This window comes from Priapulus caudatus, unplaced genomic scaffold (genome assembly GCF_000485595.1).
Source record: "Priapulus caudatus unplaced genomic scaffold, Priapulus_caudatus-5.0.1 Scaffold628, whole genome shotgun sequence".
NCBI classification, from domain to species: Eukaryota; Metazoa; Priapulida; class Priapulimorpha; order Priapulimorphida; family Priapulidae; genus Priapulus; species Priapulus caudatus.
In genome coordinates, this window is record NW_014577689.1 from 139,705 (window position 1) to 152,001 (window position 12,297).

At 42.2% G+C, this 12,297-nt stretch overlaps 1 protein-coding gene across 3 annotated transcripts in view; it reads right to left on the reverse strand.

Annotated features, from left to right (window-relative positions):
• Positions 1 to 10,642, reverse strand: part of LOC106812264 (dentin sialophosphoprotein-like) — a 13,787-nt gene extending 3,145 nt beyond the window's left edge. The window contains exons 1-8 of one of the 3 annotated variants that reach the window (XM_014816096.1): positions 6,656 to 6,832; positions 5,089 to 5,334; positions 4,712 to 4,773; positions 3,326 to 4,187; positions 2,440 to 2,705; positions 1,421 to 1,532; positions 407 to 667; positions 2 to 250 (exon numbers count right to left, since the gene is read on the reverse strand). In XM_014816096.1, coding sequence (XP_014671582.1) covers positions 2 to 250; positions 407 to 667; positions 1,421 to 1,532; positions 2,440 to 2,705; positions 3,326 to 4,187; positions 4,712 to 4,773; positions 5,089 to 5,334; positions 6,656 to 6,734 — 2,137 coding nt within the window. In that variant the 5' untranslated portion in view covers positions 6,735 to 6,832. Of the gene's footprint in view, position 1; positions 668 to 1,420; positions 1,533 to 2,439; positions 2,706 to 3,325; positions 4,188 to 4,711; positions 4,774 to 5,088; positions 5,335 to 6,655; positions 6,833 to 10,498 lie in introns of those variants that run through there. The other 2 variants (XM_014816095.1, XM_014816094.1) reach the window with 2 other exon arrangements.
• Between the last annotated feature and the right edge of the window lie 1,655 nt (positions 10,643 to 12,297).

Here is a 12,297-nt window from a genome sequence, read left to right on the forward strand (position 1 = left end):
TTGCCAGCAGCATCCATGCGATATGGGCCGCCACTGCCAGCAGCATCCATGCGATATGGGCCGCCACTGCCAGGAGCATACGTGCGATATGGGCCGCCACTGCCAGCAACATCTGTGAGATGTGGGCCGCCACTGCCAGGAGCATACGTGCGATGTGGGCCGCCACTGCCAGCAGCATCTGTGAGATGTGGGCTGCCACTGCCAAGAGCATCCGTGCGATACGGGCCGCCACTGCCAGCATCCGTGCGATGTGGGCCGCCACTGCCAGGAGCATCCGTGCGATACAGGCCGCCGCTGCCAGGAGCATCTGTGAGATGTGGGCCGCCACTGCCAGCATCTGTGCGATGTGGGCCGCCACTGCCAGCATCCGTGCGATACGGGCCGCCACTGCCAGCATCCGTGCGATGTGCGGCATCGGCGTCGAGACGGGCACGGTCTTGCTTCTTCAAGGTGCTCAGAACATTGTTGTAGCGCGCGATCTTGAGCCGGGTCGTCGACTCATCTCTCGCCCCGGACTCGCACTCCAGCTCCCTCAGAACCTCAGCAACAATGTCCCTCGGCGCCATGTCTCGGAAACTCGTCTCGTCCGAGTCCGAGACGTCGGCGTTGGCGTGGTTGCGCGAGGCGCAGGGGTCATTCGTCTCAGGGATCGGCTTGTAAGGCGAGTCTGCGAGACGGGAAATCACGAGCGATTCGCTCGAGGGTTCATGCGATTAGGTTAGACAGCTAAGGAAGACAATGTGGAGATTTGAACGTGTTTCTCGTTGCAATTGATTTCCTTTAGGCCATAATAAAAATATTGCTTGTTTGCCCTCACCCGACCGACCCGCCACAAAAGGGCCGACTCAAAATTTTTTATTGATCTTTCCGATTCTTTTTTTTACAAATTGAATCACTGTACATTACATAAATCTGTAGGCAATACATTATATGTACTAAGCAAAATAAACATTCAACATAAATGGTATCTCCACACAAGCACACCCGAGCATGTCAACACCATGCTTAATTTTTTTTTTTTTTAACGTCAAAAAAGCCTACCTACCTACCCCAACTTTTCAGCCTGGTTCGGGTGAGGGAAAACAAATATTTTTTTAATTGTGGTTTAAGGAAGACAATGCATAGATTTGAACATGCTTCTCGTTGCAATTGCTTTCATTTAGTATAAACAACTGCCTCAGTAAACATCGCGGTGATCATCTTAGCAATACTGTGAATTTAGCAGAAATGAATACGTCAATCAGGTGTAAATAGAAAACAAGAAAGTACAAGACATGAACCTGTTTGACCTAATTCTGCACACGATTAGAATTTTTGCAGAAACAAAATTACGTAAGCAAGTGGGTGATATCATTAGATTTACATTATCTCCTTAAAATCATAATTGCTGGTGCACATGGATAAAAAGTTAAGAACATACCTGTGTGTTTATCACCGCTACTATCGGAGTCTGATCCTGGTGAAGCATCAAGTAGTTTATACGGCTTATAGCGTGGAGGTGTGATTAGTGTGTCTGCTAGGCCAAGGGTAGGCTAAAAAATATGAAACGTTATAATTTCACATACTGCGTTTGATCATACACATAGTAGCTTTAATTTGAACAATAATTCCATGGGAATATTTTCATACTTAATCAAAGTAACATTTCTTAGTCCCTCATTCCGATTATCACAGCAATGCATCACATGTTATACCCTGGTAATTACCTCCGCCAGGGGCATGGCGGGGGTTATGTTTTCACCCGTGAGTTTTTGAGTGTTGGTTTGTGTGTTACCATGCACGTTTCAGTTCACTTCCGCTAGGTGCGCTGGCTGTAGACTTACAAACACGCAACCACAGGCTAAGGGGCAACCACAGTCCTCCTGCACGCTCGCACTAATCCGGATCCAATTAATTAATTAATTAATTAATTAATTTTTCCACTTAATTAATTAATTAATTAATAAAAAAAATCACATTGAGAGAATTCAGCTGCCTTGGCGGAGGTCTGTGCTCTCCGAGTGCTCTAATTGTAACATAACAAGATACTATTTTATCTAACAGTAGCTAGGTTCACATTTGAACACTCAATTTTGCACAAAGAAGTGTTGTTAATTGAACTTGTGCAGGCTAGTGGATCTTTTGTGTAACTTCACCCAAGCTTCACATTTAAACAAACAGGATGAAACAATCATTCTCTTCTTCAGTGTACCGTTGCAGAATTACTAATTACATTAATTTATGATATTGTGCAGGATACTTACAAAATCCACTAATCAATTTCTGCGTACAGCACACGTTGGCATTCGCATACCACAATTTACTAAATGGCCTCTACTCACCAGAGTGCTAAATTAACCATATTTAGATGGACTAGTTACTACTGAAAAGTGATCATCTGAGAGTGAATCTGGTAGTTTCGCACTAATGGACTACTGCTAATTTGAAACCCCGACTCACCGTTTCCTGGTCTGTTCTATCCAGGCTGCCCAGTGGCTCACTGCGGCCTCTCATGAAATTGCCGATGGAAATCCTCGAGTAGGTCTTATCTGTTTTCCCCGACATCCACGACGGCTTACTCATAAACGTATTCTCCTTTGGTAGTCCCCAGGAATCGTGCGACAACCCGCCGGTGCTCAGTTCGGCGCCAGGTGCCAGGCTGCGCTCTAACTGGTTCGCTTTGCCAAGCGCTTCCTCGTCTTTATCGATCAACTGACGCCCGGCTTCTGAAAAGCGATGAGAAATTTTCGATATCAGCTCCCACCGCAAAGTTAAGCGCGATTTCCACCACGAAAGTTTGTTCCTAAAACCGTTTGTGTTTTTTTTGTTATCAATCAACCAACAGCGAATATCTGAAATGGGATGACTTTCAAAATCAGCTTCCTTTGTTGGGAAGTTAAACTTAAAGCCATTTCCTTCCCGCTTGGAGCCGAATACATGAAATATACTGAGATTAACATTTATAAGTGATCTACACCAGGGTGTTAGCCAGGAAATAAAATCAGGGAGTCTCACCATCTGAGCAAAGCGAGGATGCTGCGGGCGTGAAGCACCCTAGGGGGGAGGGCTTTATCTTAAAATAGAGGCAATTTAGTCTGAAATGCCAAAAAGACAGGAATCTGATATGATTTTATATTCTTATAAGTAGTGTTGTCACTTATAAAAAGGTGTTAAATATATAAAATTGGGCCACCCTCGTGCCGTCTCTATCAAATTTCATCCGTCTCATCCAAGAATAGGCCGTCCAAAAGACGGGTAGACGGGTCTCTGGCTAACACACTGATCCACACAGCGTACTATCTTTAGTAATAGTATCTTAGTTTAGTAATCCAAAGTAGCAACTCACTCGAATCAAAGAAATCTTCTTTGGCCTGCGAGCCAATGTCCGCTGCTGCAAAGGATGTCTCCTGGCTATTGAACCCACGGAAGCCGTTACACGGTGTCTGGAAACCTTCTCCAACACCGAAGCTAGTCGGACTTTTGCTTGCAGTAACACTGAAGCTGCCAAATGGATTAACGGCTGGGTCTTTTTCATAGAAATTCCGAGAGTCGTCACTTCCTTTCTGGAGTTGCTGCACAGAACTGCTCTGGGTGTCTGCTAGAGAGAAATCTCTGCTGGAATGGCCAGACGACGGAACACTAAGGCGCACGACATTTCTCTTTTTCGTCAGCGACGTTCCATCGATACTGCTGTGCAATTCGCTGCCCAGCGTGCTACTACCTACACCGTGAGAACTGCTGTTATACGTGGCCTCTGTGATCTTCACGTGTGGTACGCCTGCATCATCACTCTCTCCTCGCGCCACCACAAGCAATCCTTGCTGCCCTGTGAAGCTCTTTGTGCCGAGATCTGTACCCCTGCTCAGGTTGCGTGTGTCTTCCTCGGCAATAGTCGATAGATTAAGCACCTGACTCTTCTGACTGTAAGCTGGACTCTGGGTTGTGCCACTACCTAGATTCACGAGCATTTTCAATCGGTCTGCAATGTCTTTGATGTTGACTGCGCTCGCTTCTGTCTCTTCTGTTGGACAGTCCAGCTGAATGGTTGGTGTTTGGTGATCGGTAGCTGCCACTTCAATAAAGGCAGGTGTGCTTTCGCTCTGAACCCTAACTCCATTTTGTTTATCGATGTGATTTGGTCTTTCTTGGATTTGTGCTAATCTTGGTGGATCACTAGGTTCGGATAATGTAATATCAAATTCGTCTACCTGTAAAAACAGTTGCAATTGTATTTTACCAACACATGTTCCACTTTGCACAGGGCATCTAGATGCACATCATGCTTCAGGGGTAGAAATAAACTTTTGAACAAGCGAGTCCAACGGGACTCCCTGCCCTCAAAAAGAGGGAGTCCGCGGCAAAATGAGGGAGTCCGCAGTCTAAAGTTCAAATTAATATTAACAATAACGCATGTGCTTATTTTGAAGATTCATGCGGTTGCACGTCTGCCAAATTTTCTTTGGACATTCGCTGAAAAAATACGGTAATTCCACAAGGCCGTGCTCTGGAACAAACTAGTTAGTATGGCAAAATATTCAGGGAATCACATGGACTCCTGCATATGTCAAATCAGGGAGTCCGGCAGTAAATCAGGGAGTATTTGACTCCGGACATCCGTTAATTTCGCACCCTGATGCTTGCATCACTTTTTGATTTAAAACACATTATTCTAAATCGAAACAGATTATTCGACATCCTTATTCGACAACAATTATAATAGATAAGCACTTACAAGCATTGACTCTGGTGAAAGAATTGTCAGCTCTGACTCACTCCCTTTCTTCTGTGTCTCAGCTTTCAAAAAGTAAAAGATATTTCAATAAATATGATGAGAACAATGTAAACATTATGAAAAAACTCCCGGTTACTAGTACTGTCAATTTTTTTGTTTCTGTATAAACATGAAGATTTACTTTAAATATAGACATGCAAATCCAACCGAGAAACAGTGGGTTACAATCCACACCTGACTATGCATTTCAGTCAGTATTAAAAATACCATATTTAGAAGTTACATATATATGCATGTTACATGAGTAAAACAGTAACAGAACCTACTTCATCATGATAGAAAACATGTGAAAAAAATGATCAACTAATCGCATGTACATTGATAGGTTCCTCGCTCTTGTCGAGGTGAAACTTTAGCTGTGTCAGTTCTAGCATGACTGACAGAATTAGGATCCTTCGCTCCCAGCTCTCCCTCTTCTTCATCGTCACAGAAGTCACTAAGCTGCAGATCAGCATCCAAAGATTGAAGATCTTCAGCACCAAATTTGATGCTTAATATGCTCTCAACATCATCATATTCATCTATGAAGGTGTTGCCATCTCCAGCATTAAACTGGCACGTTGCTGCATTATAAGAGAGGAAAATAATGATAAATTATTCATGACAATACCTGTACGTCAAGTGTGAGATGGTATCTTAGCTATCAAACCATGAGAAACCCTAAAATACTTTCCAGCTTCTTTATGGGACAATGTATGCCCGGGGAAGGGGTCACTCAGAATATTACTTGGTATGCAAGCTCGGCAGAGAAAACGTCGACAAAGGGTCGGATTTTGACCCTGTAGCGTCGACGCCGTCTATAGAAAAAGGGGTACTTTTCAGGTTAACCTTCGACATTTAGGGTCGACATTTCAACCAGTCTTCAACGTTTAAGGTCACTTTTTCCCCCATATTTTTGGCCATAATAAACCAAAATGAAGAAATGAATCAATATAGCTTCCAGTGCATACCTCTATAATACCTATTGAGTAAGAAAATTGTCATTACAAAATTAAGATGATTAAGGGACCAATTTATTGTGCTAAGCCATTTGGGGGTCCGTTTTACTGTCTTACAGCATTTAGGGGTAAGATTTAGATTAATTATCTTACGCCAATAAGGGGTGAAAATTGTACTGCTGAATACGCACATATTTACGGTCCAATTTTGAGATGCTTTGACGAGCATGGGTACCACTTGGCATTTTAGTATGCCAGTGACACCCCCCCCCCCACCACCAGGAATGTGCAGTATGTAGCCTTGCCTGCTCTGCCACATAGCACCATACACATTGATACAGATTAACAAGACAAACACAAGTAATGTGTTTAAAATTTACCTCAACTTAAGAACAATACTGATGAGTGATGACCTGATGTACTAACTACTATTGCGAGTCTGCAACCTTTAATTAATATCTGTCACATAGTCAATCATTACTGTATTATTACTATCGCTGAGAGGGTCTATGTCCCCCAGGGTACTGCCGGAACGTACCCTGGTACTATCTAATAATTTATGCCGAACCGTACCTCGCCTACTCCACTAACGAGTCTAGGGAGTCGCCTACGCCTACTCCCTAACCCTAACCCAAAGTCCCTAACCCTAACCATAGTTACCAGGGTACGTTCCGGCAGTACCCTGTGGGACATAGACCCTCGCTATGACTATGTACGACTCAGACTATGAGCATTACTATCGTGTACACTGTGACTGTATACGAACATACCTATGTATACATGTGATACAAGTTTAGCCTAATATCTAGTACTGTTAGTGTTACTGTTAGTATCAGTGAAACTAAATAATTCCAGCAGTAAACAATTCCAGTAAAGAGGTAAACAAATCATGACTGAGCCTGAGGTTAGATCTGATCAGTGTCCGTACTATCATAATCATAGCCACCTTGATCTTTTCGAACGTGTTCCTTCCGTGCAGTAGACGTAGCAAACGGCACAAGATTTTCCGGTATTGACAAATCCATTCGTAATATATATGAAAATACGCGAAACTTTCCACTGGCACTTGGAAAATCAAATCAACTTTCTGTTTCCCGCATATTTTGGCTGGAACACGCCGAATAACTCGTTCACTTATTACCAAGCATGTTGCTTTTATACAACAATTTTTAGGATCAATTAATGAGATTATGTACAGAAATATATTCGATATTTTTCTATATCATAAAATCGTAAAATCAGAATATATATATAAGTTAAATAATTCTAAATATGCTTTCTTGATTCCTATTCTACGACGTGCCGTTTCGATTAGCGAACCAATCGGAAGGAAAGAAATTTTCCGGTAGAGGCGCTATTTGTCGCCCGGTGCTCGGCCCACTCAGGGCCCATGCAGAGCCGTATAAATATATTGGGGAATTTTCTGTTATGGTCCCTTGATAATATAGAATCTCTATATACGTCTCTGCCCGGTTCTACCCGGTCCTATATAAATGCATACAGGAGTGAATAATAATAGATCATACATACATATATTCTATACATTAATCCTATACATAGTATCCTGCTCCTGATACATAATATTATATATACATCTCCTATGTATATGATACTGTATGTATTTTCTCTCGCGCGGTCCTCGTAACTATGTTATCATATGATATACGTGCTCTGCTGAAAACAATATATATATATATATATATATAATGTTCATATACAAATGCATATTCATGTATATTATTGTTCTCAGCTCCTTAAATTAATATTTAGTTCTAGCAGTAGGGTGCAAAACTCGTACTCGCCCCTCCCGTCCTTGAGCTCGTTTCTTCATTGCTCTTGCTCAGCCTCAATTCTTGTTCGCACATCCCTCAGCTATCTGCCCTGCTGCCTTCCTCAGGTCGCTCTCCCTCTCTCTCCTAATCTCTCAGAATAAACTATTTTATGCAGTTTTACTAAGTCCGTCACTGGCACGCCTGAAACGGTGCTCGCGCAGGCGCAAGTATCCTCGCGGAGATCGAACAATATTTTGCGAAAAAATATGCGCATTTATATTGAGATGAGCGTATGCTACATAGATGCATATGAATCAAAATTCCATCATAGTCAGACGTCTCTGAGATATATTAAAGAAGATATGTGCATTTATGGTGGGCCGCGAATTGTGTATACCAGTCCAGTGCACAATCCAGCTACGTTACTGTGTTAGCGCATACGTATGATCCACAGAGAGATATTTCTGTGATGAATATGCATCTTAATATGGGCAAGGGGGTATGTCAGCAATAGATATATCTGTGATAAACTTATTATCAGTAGAACTTGGTTTATAATTTAGGTAGAGCGCCCCTAGCTTTTAGGGGTTAAACTCCCTACTTCAGCCGCTCACCGTCCTTGCGCCTTCCTCCATTGTCCTCGCTCAGCCGCATTCTGTTTCACACACCATTCGCATATCTTCCCTGCTGCTTCCCTCAGTCTCTCATTCTATCTCTCTCTCTCTCTCTCTCTCTCTCTCTCTCTCTCTCCCTATCTCTCAACAAATTATATTATGCAGTTTTCTAACGTCCGTACTGTACGTCTGAAACGGTGCTCGCGCATGCGCAATATCTCTCGAGAAAAACAATATTTTGCGAAAATTATGCATTTGAAAAGGAGAGGAAGTATTCTAGCATAGATCTATGTGATAAAATTCCATCCGTAGACCTCTCTTAAGATATAGGAAGAAGATATAGTGTAATTAATACAGAGTTCGAACATAGACATAGAGACATTGACAATTTGAATAAATCAGAAATGTAGGTTTACAGAGACAGTCGGAAAGGGTCACAGAACACATTAATCAAACCAGGAGGAGACAGTAGTGACAATAGAAGGCCAACTCGGTCGTAAACAGATTAACTCTAGCAGAGACAGAACAGTTGTAAAAATGACCAGAGTAAACAGACGACGGCCGCCTCGAATCGGTATGTGATGCACGGGTTTCACTGTGTCATGAGTGTGTATTTAGAATAAACTATATTGGTAACCGCTTCTAATCTGGTCTACTGTCTACGTTCGAACTACACACCACGTTACAATAGCATGTACGGTGCCCGCCGTATATACCAGTCTGTGCACAATCTGGCTACAATACTGTGTTACCGCATACGTATTATCTCACCCGAGGAGATATAATTTGTGATGAATATGCATTTAATATGGTCAGGGGGTATCTCAGCATAGATACCTGTGATAGATTATTATCAGTAGACCTGTGTTTATAATTCGTAGAGTGCCCTAGTCTGTAGGGTGTAAAACTCCTACTTCACCCGCTCCCGTCCTTGCCCGTTCCTCTATTGTTCCTCGCTCAGCCGCATTCTTGTTCCACCACCCCGCAGCTATCTTCCCTGCTGCCTTCCCTCAGTCTCTCCCCCTCTCTCTCCCAATTTCTCAACAATTAAGCTATATTATGCAGTTTTCTAAATTCCGTACTGCACGCCTGAAACGGTGCTCGCGCATGCGCAATATCTCCCAAGAAGAACAATATTTTGCGAAAATTATGCATTTGAAATGGATAGGAGGTATTCTAGCATAGATCTATATAATAACATTTCATCAGTAGACCTCTCTTAAGATATAGGAAGAAGCTATTGCATTTATGGTGCCCGTTCTATATACCAGTCAGTGCACAATCTGGCTACGTTACTGTGTTAGCGCATACGTATTATCACACCAGAGGAAATATATTCTGTGATGAACATGCGTTTAATATGGTCGATGGGTATCTCAGCATAGGTATCTGTGATAAATTATTATTAGTAGCCCTGTGTTTATAATTAGTAGAGCGCCCTAGCCTGTAGGGTGTAAAACTCGGACTTCACCCGCTCCCGTCCTTGCCGGTTCCTCCATTGTCCCTCGCTCAGCCGCATTCTTGTTCCACCACCCCTCAGCTATCTTCCCTGCTGTCTTCCCTCAGTCTCGCCCCCTCTCTCTCCCTATCTCTCAACAATTAATCTATATTATTCAGTTTTCTAAAGTCCGTAGTGCACGCCCGAGACAGTGCTCGCGCATGCGCAATATCTCCCGCAAAGAATATTATTTTGCGAAAATTATGCATTTAATATGGAGAGGAGGTAGTCTAGCATAGATCTATATGATAACATTCCATCAGTAGACCTCTCTTAAGATATAGAAAGAAGATATTGCATGTATGGTGCGCGCTGTCTATACCAGTCAGTATAGAATGTGGCTACGTTACTGTGGTAGCGCATACCCATTATCTCTCTAGAGGAGTTATATTCTGTAATGAATATGCATTTAATATGGTCAGGGGCTATCTTAGCATAGATATTTGTGATAAATTATTATTAATAGATCTGTATTCATAATTAGGAGAGTGTCCTAGCCGGTAGGGTGCAAACTCGTACTTCCCTTCCTGCCCTTTCCCGTTCCTGCGTTGTTCCTCGCTCAGCCTCATTCTTGTTCCACCACTCCGGCAGCTCTCTTCCCTGCTGCCTTTCCTCAGTCCCCCACTCTCTCTCTCTCTCTCTCGGCCCTCTTCTGCCCTGTGGGACATAGACCCTAGCTATGACTATGAGCATTACTATCGTGTACACTGTGACTGTATACGAACATACCTATGTATACATGTGATACAAGTTTAGCCTAATAGCTAGTACTGTTAGTGTTACTGTTAGTATCAGTGAAACTAAATAATTCCAGCAGTAAACAATTCCAGTAAAGAGGTAAACAAATCATGACTGAGCCTGAGGTTAGATCTGATCAGTGTCCGTACTATCATAATCATAGCCACCTTGATCTTTTCGAACGTGTTCCTTCCGTGCAGTAGACGTAGCAAACGGCACAAGATTTTCCGGTATTGACAAATCCATTCGTAATATATATGAAAATACGCGAAGCTTTCCACTGGCACTTGGAAAATCAAATCAACTTTCTGTTTCCCGCATATTTTGGCTGGAACACGCCGAATAACTCGTTCACTTATTACCAAGCCTGTTGTTTTTATACAACAATTTTCAGGATCAATTAATGAGATTATGTACGGAAATATATTCGATATTTTTCTATATCATAAAATCGTAAAATCAGAATATATATATAAGTTAAATAATTCTAAATATGCTTTCTTGATTCCTATTCTACGACGTGCCGTTTCGATTAGCGAACCAATCGGAAGGAAAGAAATTTTCCGGTAGAGGCGCTATTTGTCGCCCGGTGCTCGGCCCACTCAGGGCCCATGCAGAGCCGTATAAATATATTGGGAAATTTTCTGTTATGGTCCCTTGATAATATAGAGTCTCTATATACGCCTCTGTCCGGTTCTACCCGGTCCTATATAAATGCATACAGGAGTGAATAATAATAGATGATACATACATATATTCTATACATTTATATTCTATACATATATCCTGCTCCTGATACATATATATATACATATCCTATGTATATGGATATGTATGTATTTCTCTGCCCGGTCCTCCGTAACTATGTTATCATATGATATGCGTGCTCTGCTGAGAACAATATATATATATATATATATATAGGTTCATATACATAATGCAATGCATGTATATATTGTTCTCAGCTCCTTAAATTATATATTTAGTTCTAGCATGTAGGGTGCAAAACTCGTACTCCCCCTCCCGTCCTTGCTCGTTTCTTCATTGCCCTTGCTCAGCCTCATTCTTGTTCCACCATCCCTCAGCTATCTTCCTGCTGCCTTCCCTCAGTCTCTCCCCCTCTCTCTCCTAATCTCTCAACAATTAAACTATTTTATGCAGTTTTCTAAAGTCCGTACTGCACGCCTGAAACGGTGCTCGCGCATGCGCAATATCTCCCGAGAAGAACAATATTTTGCGAAAAATATGCATTTAATATGGAGATGAGGTATTCTAGCATAGATCTATATGATAACATTCCATCAGTAGACCTCTCTTAAGATATAGGAAGAAGATATTGCATGTATGGTGCCCGTTCTATATACCATTCAGTGCACAATCTGGCTACGTTACTGTGTTAGCGCATACGTATTATCTCACCAGAGGAGATATATTCTGCGATGAATATGCATTTAATATGGTCAGATGGCATCTCATCATAGATATCTGTGATAAATTATTATCAGTAGACCTGTGTTTATAATTAGTAGAGCGCTCTAGCCTGTATAGGGTGTATAACTCCTACTTCACCCGCTCCCGTCCTTGCCCGTCCCTCCATTGTCCCTCGCACAGCCGCATTCTTGTTCCACCAACCCTCAGCTCTCTTCCCTGCTGCCTTTCCTCAGTCCCCCACTCTCTCTCTCTCTCTCTCTCTCTCTCTCTCTCTCTCTCTCTCTCTCTCTCTCTCTCTCTCTCTCTCTCTCTCTCTCACTCACTCCCTATCTCTCAACAAGGTATATTATCCAGTTTTCTAAAGTCAGTACTGTACGCCTAAAACGGTGCTCACGCATGCGCAATATCTCCCGAGAAGATCAATATTTAGCAAAAATTATACTTTTGAAATGGAGAGGAGGTATTCTAGCATAGATCTATGTGATAACATTCCATCAGTAGACCTCTCTTAAGATATAGGAAGAAGATATTGCAT